Consider the following 16,748-nt stretch of genomic DNA (forward strand, 5'->3'; position numbering starts at 1 on the left):
GAATTTGAAAGGGAGTTTACCTCTATATCTGTTTACCTCTGATGAGTTTTCTGACAAAGTTTGCTGCACCTTCATCATTGCCACTTATCTCTACTTTGAGTCCCCATTTATCTCAAGCTTCTTGAGTGTCTTAAATGCTGCCTCTGGCCTTGTCAATTGATTTGCTATTACTAGCCTTTCCAATCCTCATTACATATGTAGTAAGAGTGCCATGTATTTTATCAAGGGTAACAATGTCAAGGTCTTTTGCCTCCTCTATTACTAAAACTTCTGGATCAAATATCTAAGCAAGTAGCCACCAATGTCTTCATCAACTGCCATCTCTAGACTTTCAAATTGGCCTATGTGGGATTTTTATCACCTCCAGTTTCCTATCCGGCCTAGTTCCCCAGTTCCTCTAACAAGGGGGGCTGGAATATGAATTCTTCATTGTTTTCATTATTGGGATCATCTGGGTTGCCTGTAATTGACTGAGTTGCATCATCTGAGTCTTCTAGAAGCAGTAGAAGATTGATGTTGTTCTTCCAAGTGGATTATCCACTCTCAAGCTCTCTTCGGCACTTTAGTTGTATTATCCTCGTCCTTAGAAAACCATTGCAAAAAACTGGGCTCAAAAAGCCCTCAAAATGGAGAATTAATTAAGATGGAAGGGTGTCATAATCCAAAAGTCCACCATGCCTAAATGGAGAATTAATTAAGAAAACTGAAAATTTTCTAGCAAACATAAAATGAACTGCCAAATCATATGAATGTGATCTGAGACACCTAATACTTAAAAAATAAGAGGTGGGGGGTTTGAATGGAACTCAAGTGATCATCAACTTGGATCACTCTAAGGGTCACAGTACACAATTTCCGCTTGTGGTGAAGCTCTCTTGAATCGAAGCAACTCTTTTGACAAAGTCAATAATTTGTTAGTGTCATGTATTGCATGACGGAAAATTATCACCTCCAGTTTGCTGACCGGCCCAGTTCCCCAGTTCCTCTAATAGGGGGATGGTGGACCCCACCCGGGCAGGGTGTTTGGGCATGGGTAGAGAGGTCATTTCAGCCCCCCTTTGTTAGAGGAACTGGGGAACTGGGCCGGTCAGCAAACTGGAGGTGATAAAGATCCATTGCATGACTGATTTTCATTGTCTCAAGCACTGGAGAATTGGCAAGGATAATTTTAATGAGTATCAATTCAATTTCCATGCCAAAGATTTTAGAAATATCTACGACTCGGAGTTTGTTGAATGTAGACTCCATATGTACACCTCGGACTGTGTTGAATGTAGACTCGAACAGATCCTTTGCTCTTTGCAGATTTATGATAGGAACAATCGCAGATTTCCTACTATGCCAGAGCTGAAGGATTGAATAAGTTAAAGTGAGCAAAGAATCATAGCAAGGCAAAAATAAGGAAAAAGGTTGGTGGTACAAGCAAGTTACCAGAATTTTAAGCTTTTGCAAATTAGGGGAGTTAATAAGTAAAAATATAGAAACTAAAATCTCTACCATATCCTCTGCGTTTAATGGGAAGAAGGTGCTCTTCAAATGATTATAAGTAGAAGGAAGCCTCCTTGGCACATCATTGACAGCTAAGGACTGTAATAGAATATGCAAGTAGAAGTAAACATAAAAGATTTTGTTTTGTGCAATTGATGAGTAAATATGAAAATCACAAGGTTTTATTTATTTATTACCTGTAGAAAATAGCCTTACAAGTAAAGCTCTCGAGTACCAAGTAGAGAACCAAGAGTGTTGCTAAAATTGCAGGTTTTCCTTACTTGTTGCATTAAGATATGCATAAACTAAAAGTTTTAAATCTTTGAGGGATATAACAATGAATTCTCCAGAGATATAAAAGTACTTGAGTTTTGGATGGCTAAGTTCAATATGAGTAAGACCATCAACATCAATCAAAGTCAATCTTTCTAGTTCAGGGCAGGAAGAAACCAAACATTTCAATGTTTCATCAACGAATGCAACTTCTTTCAAAAACAGACTTGTGAGACAGCTAAGGCCTCTGAACGTCAAAGGAGGTAAGAGGATTATGCAGTAAACCAGTGATAGATGAATCAGTTTTTTAAAGGACAATAAACATGAAGGAACACTATGAAGGGAGGATTTAGAAAGCTGAAGTTTAAATTGTGTCAAAGAATCTAATGAGAGGGAAATAATCCAACTAGATATCTTAAATGTCAGAATTGGGCCTCTATGAATTAGGAGAACATGATTGACAATTTTCACGAGTTTATCATGATGAACTGAACCATCTGAATAACCTGGTGGTATACAATCATCATTGAACATGAGATGTGGAACTGAAATCCATTTGTATCTCCAATTAGTTGATAGAACACTGCTCCTCACCACATCTCTAATTGAACAATATGCAAAAACTTTTTCTAGTATACTGTCTGGAAGCTTACTTAACCTGTCTCGAGCCATTTCCATCCTGCAATTAATGGTCATTAATTAGTTTGATAATTAAATACTTTGTTATTGAAACCAGATTTCTGATTATTATAAAAAACCAACATCAGACCAATGAAAACTTCTACTCCTAGGAATGCAAATTATTAGTAAAGAGGAAAAACAGAGACATGAGCAACAGTGAAATGGCTAAAATAATTTAGGGAGAATCTTTTCTGTGCCGTAGCACAGCCTGCGCCCAGGCACATAGGCAGCCTATGCAGGGGGTAGGGTGGTTATTACACCCACCCGCATGTGCCTGAGCGCAGGCTGCGCTGCAGCACAAAGAACAGCGCCACAACATCAGACCAATGAAAACTTCTACTCTTAGGAATGCAAATTATTAGCAAAGAGGAAAAACAGAGAAATGAGCAACACTGAAATGGCTAAAATAATTTAAATCCCTAAAGCATGAGACTTAAAAATCTCTCCCTTTGTTTACAGGACACAAATAGTAATAATATTGGAATCCAAAATAAGAATTTGGAGCCCATCTCTCAACATGACCCAATGCTGTAATATACCAAATTGGACCTGGTAAGAGACTCCATCTCCATCGAAGAAGAAGAAATAGGTAGGGTTTAAGCCTTTAATTAAACAATTAGAGTATCGTATCATGTTCTGTTCTACTTGGATGATTACCCTCACAGAACACCACAACAAAACCCTTGTATAAAAATAAAAATAAATGAAAAATAGAAAAATGAAAGAAAGGAACGCACCAACTTCGATCACTTTGTCTTTCAATTTCTGAATTTCGCACCAACTTCACTTTGTTTTTCAATTTCTGAACTTTAGTTGTAACTAAAGCGTTCTTGGAGGAGTCAGACTGAGATAGAATTTATAAAGTCGAAATCAAAAACCTCCCTTTGAGATAAAGATTATATTATAGAGATCAATAGGACTCAGGTCTCTAAATGAAGAATTTGGAATATGTAAAGTTTTCTAACGAGAGGAGTGATGTGATGAAGAGGGGAAAACGTGAGAGAGAAAAGGAAATCCAACGAGGAAGAAGTTGGAATATATATGGTTTCCTAGTAAGTGGAGTGGTGTGACGAAGAGGGGAGATCATTTAGTACGTGAAATAAGGAGGAGATAATGATAGAAATAAATGGAGAGCTGAGAGATCTTACCGAAGATTTAGAAAGGTGTAGGACTGTAGGTGCACGTGTAGGGAGGGGAGGGGGGGAGATGTAAAAGTTTAGTATGTTACTAGTTGAAAAGGAAGGGTAGTCTGGGTATTTAAAAATATGAGGGTACAAGGAGATGTAAAAGTTTAAAAGCAAGATAGTTTCAGTAAATATAAGTTAAGTGTAGGATACTGATAATAATTGCCCCATATAATATATATTAGTAGATAGTATGATAGTATGATATGATATGATATATATTGTGCCATATGACTGCTTAGATGGAGCTGAAATTTGGTGCATAGATAGACCCCAAAGCCGCCCCCCAAGACATGTCAAGTTTAAACCCGTTTTGATGCCTAGCTCAATCAAGCCCGATCCAAACAGAACCTAAGCCTTATCGGTTTAGCTTTGGTTTGCGGGTTAGAGCACCATTCGGTTTTGGTTCGGTTTGGGCTAAACTGACGGGACATCGATAGGACCAAACTTGAATCAAATCGAACATTGAAACCGACCCCCAAACCAAAACCAATCTATACCTGATTTTCAAACCGAACCGAACCAAATTGAAACCGATAGCACAAACCGAACTGAACCTGACTCCTAACCGAATTGAACCGAAAAGTTCTTATTGGTTCGGTTTCGATTTCCCTGAAGCTCACATTGAAACCGAAAAAAACCGAACAGAACCCGGATCGAACTGCCCGACTGACACCCTTATCTCAAGCACAATGTCAAACATACAATCGTGTGTATGCTACAATAAAGTGGTCAGGTTTATCGGAATATGCACACTCGTCCTACAAAGCGTACACAACTTCTATATCCAATATAAAACACTTACAACACCAAATATACATGGTTGGAAAATTAACCTACATCCACAGAGCAATACCCCTTAGATTAAGGTCTGAGATCATCAACTAAGAAAACCGATCCAAAGAAAATGAGTAGACCAATCAATGTCAAAAGATTTGAGGTCATCAACTCAGAAAACCGATCCAAAGGAAATGAGTCAATCAATCAATGCCAAATCTTGTTTCAACATCTCCATCTCCCTCTCCCTCTCCCTAGTGGGTTCTCATTCTTCTTTTTTTTTTTTGATAAGTAATTATATTAAAAAAACAAAAAAAGGAAAAATTAGTTATACAAAAAATAAGTAGTCCCCTAGAACCCCTTTAAAATATGCTTAAAGAGAGAAATGAGAGGCCCCTAATTAAAACGGGATATGCCCCACATTAACCAAATTGGAGGGAAGGCATAACCGTATAAATGAGTAGTTGTTCATGCGGTTCGTTGGTGGACAGTTAAATAGTACAACGTATGAAATGGTTTGTGGGGTTGTTGCTGAGCATTCCCAACAACGGGGTATGCAACAAGGTTCTAGTAATCGGTATCCGATGACATACCGCCGATACCGATCCAGATCCGTAAAAAAAAAATTGGACTTTCTAACATTTTTCTCGTTGTCCGTACTGATCCATCAATGATTGGGGAGGAATCGATATTGGTCACCACCAGCACCAAAATTGATATAAATTGAGCGATCCAATATTGATTACTCAAACCATGGTTTGCAGATACATCTTGGAATTCGACATGGTCAACATTTAGATATGGAATTTGAGCTATATTAGAAACATTGACCCTACATAGCATAACATTACTTGGCTTCAATGTTTCTAATATATCTCATATTCTAATCTGTTTTGTATTGAATAAAGGGCACCCACCATATAAAATCCTATTAGGCATAGCTGAAATCTCTCTCTACAAACTTTCTTCCAAAAAACCAAAATGGCATACCTAGCCTCTTTTACTGAAATGGAACGGTGTCATAATCCAAAGTCCACAATACCTAATGGAGAATTTAAGCAACCTTGCAATATGAAGCTCAGGTTATCAGCCAGGCCGAGCATACCACGGCCATAAGGAGATCGGCTAGGATAGCCCATAACAAGGCCAAGAAGAATCGAGTACATCTGACCAAGATTAAGGGTCCAACACACCTGGCCAAGGTTAAGGGTCCAATCCTTTTGATTGATGCACCTACTATTTTTGGTTGATTGCAATTAATCAAGAATCTCTCCCATTTTGATAGTATCACAATTTGGGAGGATTTAGTTTAAATAAGGATGATCCTATCTTTACAAATAAGGAAATCAATTGGATGAGATCCACATTCCCAAAGAAGAAAGCCAAAACTGTGGAAAGGAATTAGCCAAGCCTTCCCCGATTTAGAGCTCCCCTTGATTGGGTTTTAATATGAAAAGCCCACATGGACACCACTCAAGTTGGAAAGCTTATCAAATATAATTTGCATATGATTTATTCCTTGATCCATTAAGAAAAGGTTATTAGCAATCGAAACCACACATGGCAGCCACAAATGGAAAATATCTTAACCACGATTTTGGCAGTCCTTGTGATTGCATCTAATTGCTTTTATTTAGGTTACTTTTATTATTGTTAATAAAATCTTAGGATAATTTCTTTTTTATTTTAATAGCAATATTGTGTCAAGGATCCCATCAGTTAAGGGTTATCTTGATTAGGCTTATTGTCTCTATAAAATCTCAGTCATAGGATCAATAGCAATAGGATTTGAGATTTAGAGTTTTCTTTTCTATTTAATGTAGCTTGTTGGGACAATGAAAGTAGTGATTATTGGAATGAAATTTGAGACCTTAGTTTCTGGAGCTCAAGAGAGTTTTCCCTCCCACCCTCTACAATTGTGTTGTGTTTATTCGATTGAAACCCAGGTTACTAGCCAGGCCGAGCATACCAAGGCTGCATGAAGAATTAATTAAGTGAAAAGCTTTAGAAAACAAATGAAAGCTTCTAACAAACATAAAATCAATAGAAAAGGGGGAGAGAGATGAGTGCTATCACTGCCAAATCAAAATTAATTAAGTAAAAAGCTTTAGAAAACAATTGAAATTTTTACCAAACATAAAATGAATAAAAAAGGGGGAGCGAGATGAGTGCTATCATTAGGATCCCACAAAACAAGAAAAATCAAACCTTTGTCACTAGTTTCCATTGGCAACATGGATGCTCTTAAACATACAAATATGACCTCAGACACCTAATACAAAGAGTCTAAAACAGTTTAAAAAGGGAGGGGGAGGGGGCATGAAGGTAACTCAAGTGGTCATCAACTTGGATCACTTTTAGGAACTCAAGTCGTTCAATTACACAATTTTCGCTTGTGGTGAAGCTCTTTTGAATTGAAGCAACTCTTTCAACAAAGTAAATACTTTGTTAGTGTCCTCTATTGCATGACTGATTTTCATTGTCTCAAGTACTGGAGAATTGGCAAGGACAAATTTAATGAGTAGCAATTCAATTTCCGTGCCAAGGGCATCGGAAATATCTACAACCCGGAGTTTGTTGAATGTAGACTTCAACTGATCCTTTGCTTCTTGCAGATCCATGATAGGTAAAATCGCAGATTCCCTATCATGCCACAACTGGAGGATTGAATAAGTTAATGAGAGCTAGCAAAGAATCATACGAAGGCAAAAAGGCCAAAAGGAAGGTGTCACAAGTAAGTTACCAAGATATCAAGCTCTTGCAAATTAGGGGAGTGATTAAGTTATAGCAACTAAAATCTCTTTCATATCCTCTGCGTTTAAGTGCAAGTGGATGCTCTTCAAATGATCATAAGTAGAAGGAAGCCTCGGTGCCGCATCACTAAAAACTAAGTACTGTAATAGAATGCAAGAAGCATAAGTAAACATAAAAGATTTTGTGCAATTATTACTCAGTAAATATGACAATCACAAGGTTATATTATATTACTCGTGGATAACAGCCTTCCAAGTGAAGCTCTTGAATACCAGGTAGAGAGCCAAGCATGTTGCTAAAATTGCAGGCTTTCTGTTGGTGAGGAAGAGCTTCAGTTTCTGCATAGAAATTTGCATAGACTAGATGTTTTAAATCTATGAGGGATATAAGAATGAATTTTCCACAGATATTCAAGTACTTGAGTTTTGGATTGGTAAGTTGAATTTGAGTAGGACCATCAATATCTTCCAATGTCAAGCTTTCTAGTTCAGGGCAGGAAGAAACTAAACACTTCAATGTTGCATCAGAGAGTGTAACATTATAAAAAAACAGAGTTGTGAGACAGCTAAAGCCTTTGAATGATGAAGGAGGTGGCTCGATTATGGAGGAAGACAGTTTTAGACAAGTCAATTGTTTGAAGGAGAACAAACATGGAGGAATACTATGACCACCGAAGGGAATAGAAAGTTGAAGGTGAAATTCTGTAACAGAATTTAATGAGAGGGAAAAAATCCAGCTGTCTATCTCTGAACAGGTTTGCAAATAGGAATTAGAGATGTTAAATGTCAGAATTGGGCCTCTATGAGTTAGGAGTACATGATTGACAATTTTCACAAGTTTCTCATGACCAACTGAACGAGATGAACCTACTGGAATACAATCATTATTGAATATGAGATGGGGAACTGAAATCCATTTGTATCTCCACATAGTTGATAGAATACTTGTCCTCACCACGTCTCTAATTGACAATCTTGAAAATATGTTTTCTAGTATTATACTCTCTGGAAGATTACTCAACATGTCTCGAGTTTTCGAATATGGAGCCATTTCAATCCTGCAAAGGTCAGCAGTTTGGTAAATACTTTGTTATAGAAACCCGATTTTTTATATTATAAAAACGAGGACTGTTTTTTGGCACCTCAACCAATGAGAATGCATGCCATGACACAAAAGGAAAACGAAATTTCCGCCATACCCATACATGAGGGCATGGCGAAAATAATTTAGTTCCCCCTAAAGGGTTGGAGCCCATCTCTCGACATGACCCAAACAGTCACAGTCAGAACTCTCCCTGCAATTAATTTAGTAGATCTAAGAGAAGAATACGAGCTATGGTAGAAGTAATCCTACCAGTTACTGATGATCGATCGTCAACACTGTATATAAGCTTCTTCTTAATTTGTATGCTTCTTTAGCAGTCTAGGCTTGAACTCTCACGGTTAATTAGTTGAAATCCCTCTCTCTTCCCATCTCAAAAAGAGATAATTAATTCTACCCTCAATTTAGAGGGATAGGACCCTTGTATATATACTTCCATATATTATCGTGATCTAACTAGCTTTCCTGATTTAAATCTTTTTATGGTAGGAGTAGGAGTAGGAGTAGGAGTAGGAGTAGGAGTGGTGTGCGGCAAGGTAGATTCCAGTTTTGAGTCTGGTAGGAGTACGTGGCAATTACTTGCGATACACTTGAGCTGGGCGTAGTTTGGTAAGATAGTGTTACCTATTTAATTTATCTCTTAATTAGCACTTGAGTCAATCTCTAATTGGCTGACTCCATTGGGGGAGTGTTAATTTAGGTCAGATTTTTTATGCACTCGGCAAATATGTTTTATTGTTTGTTTTTATTTTTGTAACAACAATGTCAAACATAAAGTTTATGTACGTTAACTTTTGTTGGCTGGCTAACTTGTCTCATGCATTATATGATGAACCAACATCAACACTAAGAGAGGGTGAATCAGTATAGTTAAAAATTCCACCCCGAACTAACCGTGATGATAACTGTATTAGTTGTATGGTCTCATGGTAAGGGTGTCAAAAACTAAACTGAACAGATCAAACTAGCTTAGCTTGATCGAGCCCGATCCAAACTGAACCGAGGCCTTATCGGTTCAGCTTCGGTTTGTGGGTTAGAACACCATTCGGTTTCAGCTCGGTTTGGGTTAAACCAATGGGACACCGATAGGACTGAACTCGAATCGAATTAAACACTGAAACTGACCCCCAAACCCTAAAAACCCGACCTAATCCATACCCAAAACCAGTCTATACCCAGTTTTCAAACCGAACCGAATTGAAATCGATAGCACAAACCGAACAGAAACCAAAAAGTCCTTATTGGTTCGGTTTCGGTTTCCCTAAAGCTCAAATTGAAACTGAAAAAAATCGAACAGAACCCGAACCGAACCACCCCCTTGTCTTAGGCACAATGTCAAACATACAATCGTGTGCACACTACAACAAAGTAGTCAGGTCTACTGCATTATGCACACCCATCCTACAAAGTGTACACACGCTTCTATATCCAATATAAAACACCCACAACACCAAATATATGTGGTTCGAAAAATAACCTACATCCATGGAGCAATACCCTTTAGAGTTTCGTATTTGTTCGATACACTCCTCAATTTTAATTGCCCTTACATTCCAGAAAGTTCTCTGGCTTTAATCCTACAAGCTCTACAACCCCAATCAAACACCTTCTAGGCACCCACCTGATAGCCCATACAATGTATGAACTTAAGAGATAACAAATTAAGCAAGGCATTTCAACTCAAATCAACAAACTAGCCTAATACAAAGGGGATTTGTTTAGTGAATTACCTAAGTGGCTAATCCACTTGGAGGAACAACACATATCTTCCATCTTCTCCACCTTCGACTGCTTTCAGAAGGCTTAGATGATGCAATTCAGTCAATTAAATGCAACATTTTTCAACTTAAGCACCCCTACATGTTTGATGCGTGCCATTGGTACTGATTGTCTAGCAATTGGTTGCATCATTTTCAACTTGGCTTCATGAAATTAGATCCAAGTTTTAAATTGATTTTCGTATTGACATACTTTGAGGTGTCATAAGATTTGTAACCTTAGTTTTCTTTATCCTTTTTAGTATAACATATTTTTCTTTCTAAATGAGAATATATATTGTCATTATACATATTACTCAAGGATAAATCTGTTTATACCCAACCCAGTTATAATATATTGTTGTAATCAAGGTTCTAAAAATCGGGTTTCGATTAAATTTCGACTAGTCAGAAAACAAGTTCATCTCAGTTTCGATCATATCTCGATCGAAACCTAGGACTTTCTCCAGACTAACTTGAGCCTTGGTTTTGAAGCCCAGAAGTTGTTTTTTTGTCCTGATTCTTATTGTGTTGCATATTTTTTACATTTTAAACTCAATCCATGCATTAGTTTCACATAGAGAACACTAAAATATTACTTGTGGTTTTGATCCAAGTTAATTTGATACTGTATATTGTTCTTGGATATGGTATCGAAGTAGGTTTGATCGGAACATAAATCCTTCAATATAAATGAGATTTAAGCAATCTTGGATTTATTAGAAAGTTTTGTTTTGATAGCTTTCCAACCAGTCCAAGATTGCTTAAATCTGATTTATATTGAAAGAGTTATGTACCGATCAAACTTAATTTGGTGTGCGCAAATATTGTTAAAATCGTTTTGAATGAAAATATTTTTTTGGATATCAAAACAAATGAATGTTTTACCGCACTTTTGGTTTGACAATGCTTTACCCTATTAAGATTTATGAAATTTTTAGATTTGAGAAAAAATCCAGAATTAGAAAATTGAAAATTACACCTACTGTAGAAAATCTAGTTTTTGTTCTTGAACTAGGGGATTGACTTTGTTTTCTTTTGGAATTTGATTTTTTAACTATTTTTAGTCGATTCAAATATGAGGTATTTGCTCATTTATGAATAATATCTTAAGTAACATCTAAGTGTCTGTCCTGATTTCCGACAATTCCAAGCATAAATACCTGTATATTCTAGTTTCGAACCAAGATTCCCCTAGTTTTGATGGGCATATGTGTTGAAACCACCAAAATGTGGTCGAAAACAGTTGAAACCCGATCCAATTCAGGGATTTTAGAAAAACTCCCTTCAACTCGTCTCAGAAACCTACGAAACCAAGTTAACTCGGTGGTTTCGACAGGTTGTGATCGAGTTTTTCTTCCATGGTTGTAATCAGACTTATTTACCTAAAGCACTCTACTTATCAACTTCATAAGGTATGGATATTTTTTTGTAATTTCTCCTCTCCTTCCTCTCCCTCTTCTCCGTATTCCGCTCCCCCAACCCAACCCAACCCAACCCAACCCAAAGCCATCCCTCCCCTGCCCTCTCACCACCCAGCAGACTAATCCCACCACTGCCTTGCAGACCACCTCCCCAACCCATTGCAGGCAGCATCAAAGAGTAGCCGCAACCCCCCCCCCCCCACCCCCACCCCCTCCTTTTGCCTCCACCCACTCCTTCCTTCTCTGTGAACATTCATAGCAGCCACACCCCCTCGCTGCCTCCTCCCTCTCTTTAGCTTCCTCTCAATAGAAGAGGCCACAGCCGAAGGGTGCTGCGTCATTGCATCACCCCACCGACAATTCCACTATGATCCCCCACCCATGCCTCCACCGTGATACCCTGCTCTCCCCAATCTCTCTTGACTTTCTCTGTCAAGAGGAGGATTCAGCTCCAAAACTACTATTATAACCATCTTAAGAGAATGCCCTTCAATGATTTCTTCTTCACTAACATCAACACCAACAATTATACTGATCACAAACTCTGCTGGTTTTGGATTCCGTTGCTTCTTGAGACAAAGTAGTCGAATTGAAAGAGAGAGATTAGAGACAAAAAAGGAAAAAGGAAGAAATTGGAGAAAAAAATGGGAGAAAGAGCGAAACTAGATAAAGACATTAAAGTTTAGTGCCACATCGGTTGTGTATGTGGTGTTTGTTATGTATATTTGTCATTCCACAGTCTTAAAAATTGGTTAACTTTTAGGATTGGTGTGTGATTTGTGTGATTACATTTTTATGCAAAAAAAAGAACAAGAAAAAAAGGGATAAAGGGATTAAAATATCTTCTAAAATCATTAGAATGGATGGCCAGATACATCAGGTCAGGGGCTCTGTTTTCTTCGAGAAATAAGCCTGCAAGGGAAAAACACTGACAGAGAGAGAAGCATCTGAAAGAGAAACTCACACAGCAGAAAACAATTCCAGTTGATCAATCTAAAATGTACGAAACTTTAGGTCCCAATTCTGCATCAATACAAAGCCATCGGTTGGCTGACTTGATTCCTTGTACAACACCAACTTCCTAGTTTACTTCTCCGTTAGAAGTCAGAGATCGATCCACTTTCAATCTCTTCTTTTACTTGTCTGCTACGTAAAGTAATGTTTCTTTTTGTTTTGGTTTATTATTAATTCATTTTTATGAATAAACAAAAGTTTTATCAAAGACAGAAGCTCAGCAGTAGAGATGTAAGCAGCCATAACAGTACATATTACATCAATGAATACCTCACGCCTCACATTGTACAGTCAGTGTTATTCTTGCTCTAAGTTATATGCTGTCATCCTTGCTCTAAGTTATATGCTTCAGTTGTGTCTGCTACCCCCATTGACCCAACATAGCATAACATATTTGGTTGCAATGTTTCTGATATACTTCATATCCCAGCATCATCTGTATTGAGTAAAGGGCACTGGCCATATCTTCCCATAGGACATTGCATTGCTCCATTTGCTGCCCTTGAAGTATTCAAGTTCAATGGTCCCTAAGCTACATGATCTAACATTGCTTCTACCAACCATATAAAATCCTATTAGATATTGCTGAAATCATTCTACAAACTTTCTTCCAAACACTAAAAGAGCTTACATGTTATACTCCAAAAGTCTACAATGCGTAAATGGAGTATTTATCAAGTGAAAAGCTTTAAAAAACAACTGTAAATTTTCTAGCAAACATATAATCATTAGGAACCCACAGAACAATGAAAATCAAGCCTTGGTCACTAGTTTCCATTGGCAACATGAATGTAAATGTGACCTCACATGGATCATTGTAGAGACAATTAATTAAAAAAAAATAGTAAATAAAAGAGCATAACAACATCGATAGAAACTCAGGAAAATCCTACCTAAATGGCGTCATTTACATGGATGACAACCTCAGACAAAATGCTAAGATACTTATAAGGTGGGGGAGGGGGGGGGGGGGGGGGCTGGAAAGGAATTCAACTGGTCATCAACTTGGATCACTTCTATCAAGTTTCAGGGTCCCAAGTACACAATTTCTGCTAGTGGTGAAGCTCTTTTGAATCGAAGCAACTCTTTCGACAAAGTATTGACTTTGTTAGCATCCCTTATTACATGACTGATATTCATTGTCTCAAGCACTGGAGAATTGGCAAGGATAAATTTGACGAGTACCAATTCAATTTCCATGCCATGGACAGAAGTAATATTTGCGACCCGGAGTTTGTTGAATGTAGAGTCCAACTGATCCTTTGCTTCTTGTAGATCCATGACAGGAAAAATCGCAGATTCCCTATTTTTCCAGAACTAGAGGATTGAACAAGTTAAAGAGAGGAAAGAACCATAGGAATGTAGAAAGGAAAACTGATGGAGATACAAGTAAGTTACCCAAATTTTAAGTTCATGCAAATTAGGGGAGCTATTAAGTAAACATATAGCAACTAAAATCTCTTTCATATCCTCTGTATTTATTGGAAAGGAGATTTTCTTCAAATGATCAAAAGTATAAGGAAGCCTCCTTGTCACGTCACTAACAGCTAAGGACTGTAATAGAACGCAAGCAGCATAAGTAAACATAAAACATTTAGTGCAATTGCTGAGTAAATATGAATATCACAAAGTTCTATTACCTTTAGAAAATACCTTCCAAAGTAAAGCTCTTGAATACCAAGTAGAGAGCCAAGACTGTTGCTAAAATTGCAGGTTTTCGGTTGGTCAGGAGAAGACTCGGTTGTTGCAGTAAAATGTGCATCAACTAAAAGTTTTAAATCTATGAGGCATATATGAATGAATTTTCCAGAGACACACAAGTACTTGAGTTGTGGATTGCTAAGTTCAATATGAGTAGGACCATCAATATCAATCAATGTCAACCTTTGTAGTTCAGGGCAAGAAGAAACCAAACATTTCAATGTTGTATCGGAGAGTGTAACTTCTTGAAAAAACAGACTTTTGAGACAGCTAAAGCCTTTGAACGCCAAAGGAGGTACGATTATGCAGCGAACCAGTGTTAGATGAATTAGTTGTTTAAAGGAGAATAAAGATGGAAGAAGACTATGACAATTGGAGGATTTAGAAATCTGAAGTTGAAATTCTGTCAAAGAATTTAATGAGAGGGAACAAATCCAACTGTCTATCTCCGAACAGGTTTTCAAATGCGAACTAGAGATCTTAAATGTCAGAATTGGGCCTCTATGCATTATGAGAACATGATTGACAATTTTAACAAGTTTATCATGACCAACTGAACCATCTGAACCCGGTATACATTCATCATCGAATATGAGATGTGGAAGTGAAATCCATTTGTATCTCCACATAGTTGATAGAACACTGGTCCTCACCACATCCCTAATTGACAAGTATGAAAATATGTTTTCTAGTATACTGCCTGGAAGATTACTCAACACGTCTCTAGTTGAACACGAAACCAGTTCCATCCTGCAATGGTCAGTAGTTTGATAAATACTTTGTAATTAAAAGACAACATCAGACTAATGAAAGCTTCTACTCCTAGCAACAAAACAGCTATTGCAAGTTATGATAGAAATGAAAATTATTAGCAAAGAGGAAAGATAGACACATAAGCTACACTGAAATGGCTAAAATTAATTCAGTTCCCTAATGCATGAGACTTAAAATTTCTCTCTTTGTTTACAGACACTAGTCATATTGGAATCTAAAATATGCATTCGGAGCCCATCTCAAGCAAGACCTAAACAGTCACATTGAAAACTCCTAAATCGACCTCTCTCTCTCTCTCACACACAGTTGGTCGTGCTACCTCAACCTTGGGCTTCTTGGAACAAGTGTTTACCCTCAACTCTGTTTGTCGGACCAATTTCCACTACATTGATTCAGAAAAGATTTTAACAACCTTTTCAACTCCCTTAAACAACCTGGGACCTCTTAAAAAAGAGGAAAAAGGAGAATCAACAAAAAACGAGAAGAGAAACGGAAAGAACCCTAAAGACTACCGGAGACAGAAAGATTTGAACACTGAACAGAATCGCTGCACTACCCCTGCAATATACCACAGAAGAGAGATTGATCTTACCGGTTACTGAGGATCGTCTACACTGTAAGCTTCCTCTTTGTACACATAACCCAACCAAAACGAAGACCTGGGACCTCTTAAAAAAGAGGAAAAAGGAGAATCAACAAAAAAAGAGAAGAGAAACGGAAAGAACCCTAAAGACTACAGGAGACAGAAAGATTTGAACACTGAACGGAATCGCTGCACTATCCCTGCAATATACCGCAGAAGAGAGATTGATCTTACCGGTTACTGATGATCGTCTACACTGTAAGCTTCCTCTTTGCCCACAAAACCCAACCAAAACGAAAATGTTTCCTACTTATCCTTTTGCCTTTCCCTTTCAACTCTTTTAATAAGTCTATTACGTGTTGACGAAGAAAAGAAAAGGTTCACCTGGTCTTTGTAAAGATCACTTCACTTTTTGTGTTTGTTTTTTTGGGTAAAGATCATCCCCTCCCTCCCCCCTTTAAATTTGTCTAATATCAATCCAGTTCCCAAGTTTTGAAAATTATCTATCCTTACCCTTCCTTATAAGATTATATCAACGGTAACCTAACCGTTAACAACGACCATTAAGTGATGATGTGGACATGTTCAAAACTTTTAAAATCCAAAAATATCCTTAATATAATTTAATTATAATCTTACCCTCTTCAATCCCAAAACCCTTTTTCATCTTTTTCCTCCAAAAATCCCTTTTTCGTTTCTACATTTTCTTGTTCTTGTTCCTCGCACACCCCACCCCTGCAACAGCGCCCCTATGCATTTTTAGGGTCTTTTTCACCAAGGAGAAAAAACCACAACAAAAGCCAAAAGAAAAGAGCAACGACTCTCCAACATAAACAAAGAATCGTTATTCCACCATTTCCATCTTCTGCACTCAGTCTTGGTCTTCCCCTTCTTCCTCCACCTCCTCGTCGTCGCTCTCTCTCAAGTTGTCCTAGTACACAATTTTCGCTTGTGGTGAAGCTCTGGAGTTTTGAATTGAAGCAACTCTTTCAATAAAGTAAATCGCAACTTCCCTATCATGCCACAACTGGAGGATTGAATAAGTAAATGAGAGGAAAGAAAAATAGGAAGCAAAAAAAGAAAATAAAAGCAAAAAGGAAGGTGTCACAAGTAAATTACCCAGATATCAAGCTGTTGAAAATTAGGGGAGTTATTAAGTAAAGTTATAGCAACTAAAATCTCTTCCATATCCTCTGCGTTTAAGTCGAAGTAGATGCTCTTCAAATGATCATAAGTA

General features: G+C 37.6%; 1 protein-coding gene and 1 long non-coding RNA gene across 4 annotated transcripts in view; one reads left to right on the forward strand and one right to left on the reverse strand.

Moving 5' to 3' along the window:
• Positions 1-831: 831 nt before the first annotated feature.
• Positions 832-13,810, forward strand: LOC122646277. Its single transcript, XR_006330584.1, has 4 exons — positions 832-917; positions 1,111-1,237; positions 3,620-3,625; positions 13,703-13,810. It is a non-coding gene; the product is annotated as an uncharacterized LOC122646277 (long non-coding RNA).
• The window catches only part of LOC122646276 (F-box/FBD/LRR-repeat protein At1g13570-like), a 67,792-nt gene continuing 57,773 nt past the window's right edge, over positions 6,730-16,748 (reverse strand). Inside the window, exons 1-3 of one of the 3 annotated variants that reach the window (XM_043839804.1) lie at positions 14,094-14,861; positions 13,852-14,007; positions 6,730-7,060 (exon numbers count right to left, since the gene is read on the reverse strand). In XM_043839804.1, coding sequence (XP_043695739.1) covers positions 6,782-7,060; positions 13,852-14,007; positions 14,094-14,783 — 1,125 coding nt within the window. In that variant the 5' untranslated portion in view covers positions 14,784-14,861 and the 3' untranslated portion in view covers positions 6,730-6,781. Of the gene's footprint in view, positions 7,061-13,447; positions 13,771-13,851; positions 14,008-14,093; positions 14,862-16,748 lie in introns of those variants that run through there. The other 2 variants (XM_043839802.1, XM_043839803.1) reach the window with 2 other exon arrangements.

The sequence above is a fragment of the Telopea speciosissima genome, chromosome 11, assembly GCF_018873765.1.
Source record: "Telopea speciosissima isolate NSW1024214 ecotype Mountain lineage chromosome 11, Tspe_v1, whole genome shotgun sequence".
In the NCBI taxonomy this organism is placed as follows: domain Eukaryota; kingdom Viridiplantae; phylum Streptophyta; class Magnoliopsida; order Proteales; family Proteaceae; genus Telopea; species Telopea speciosissima.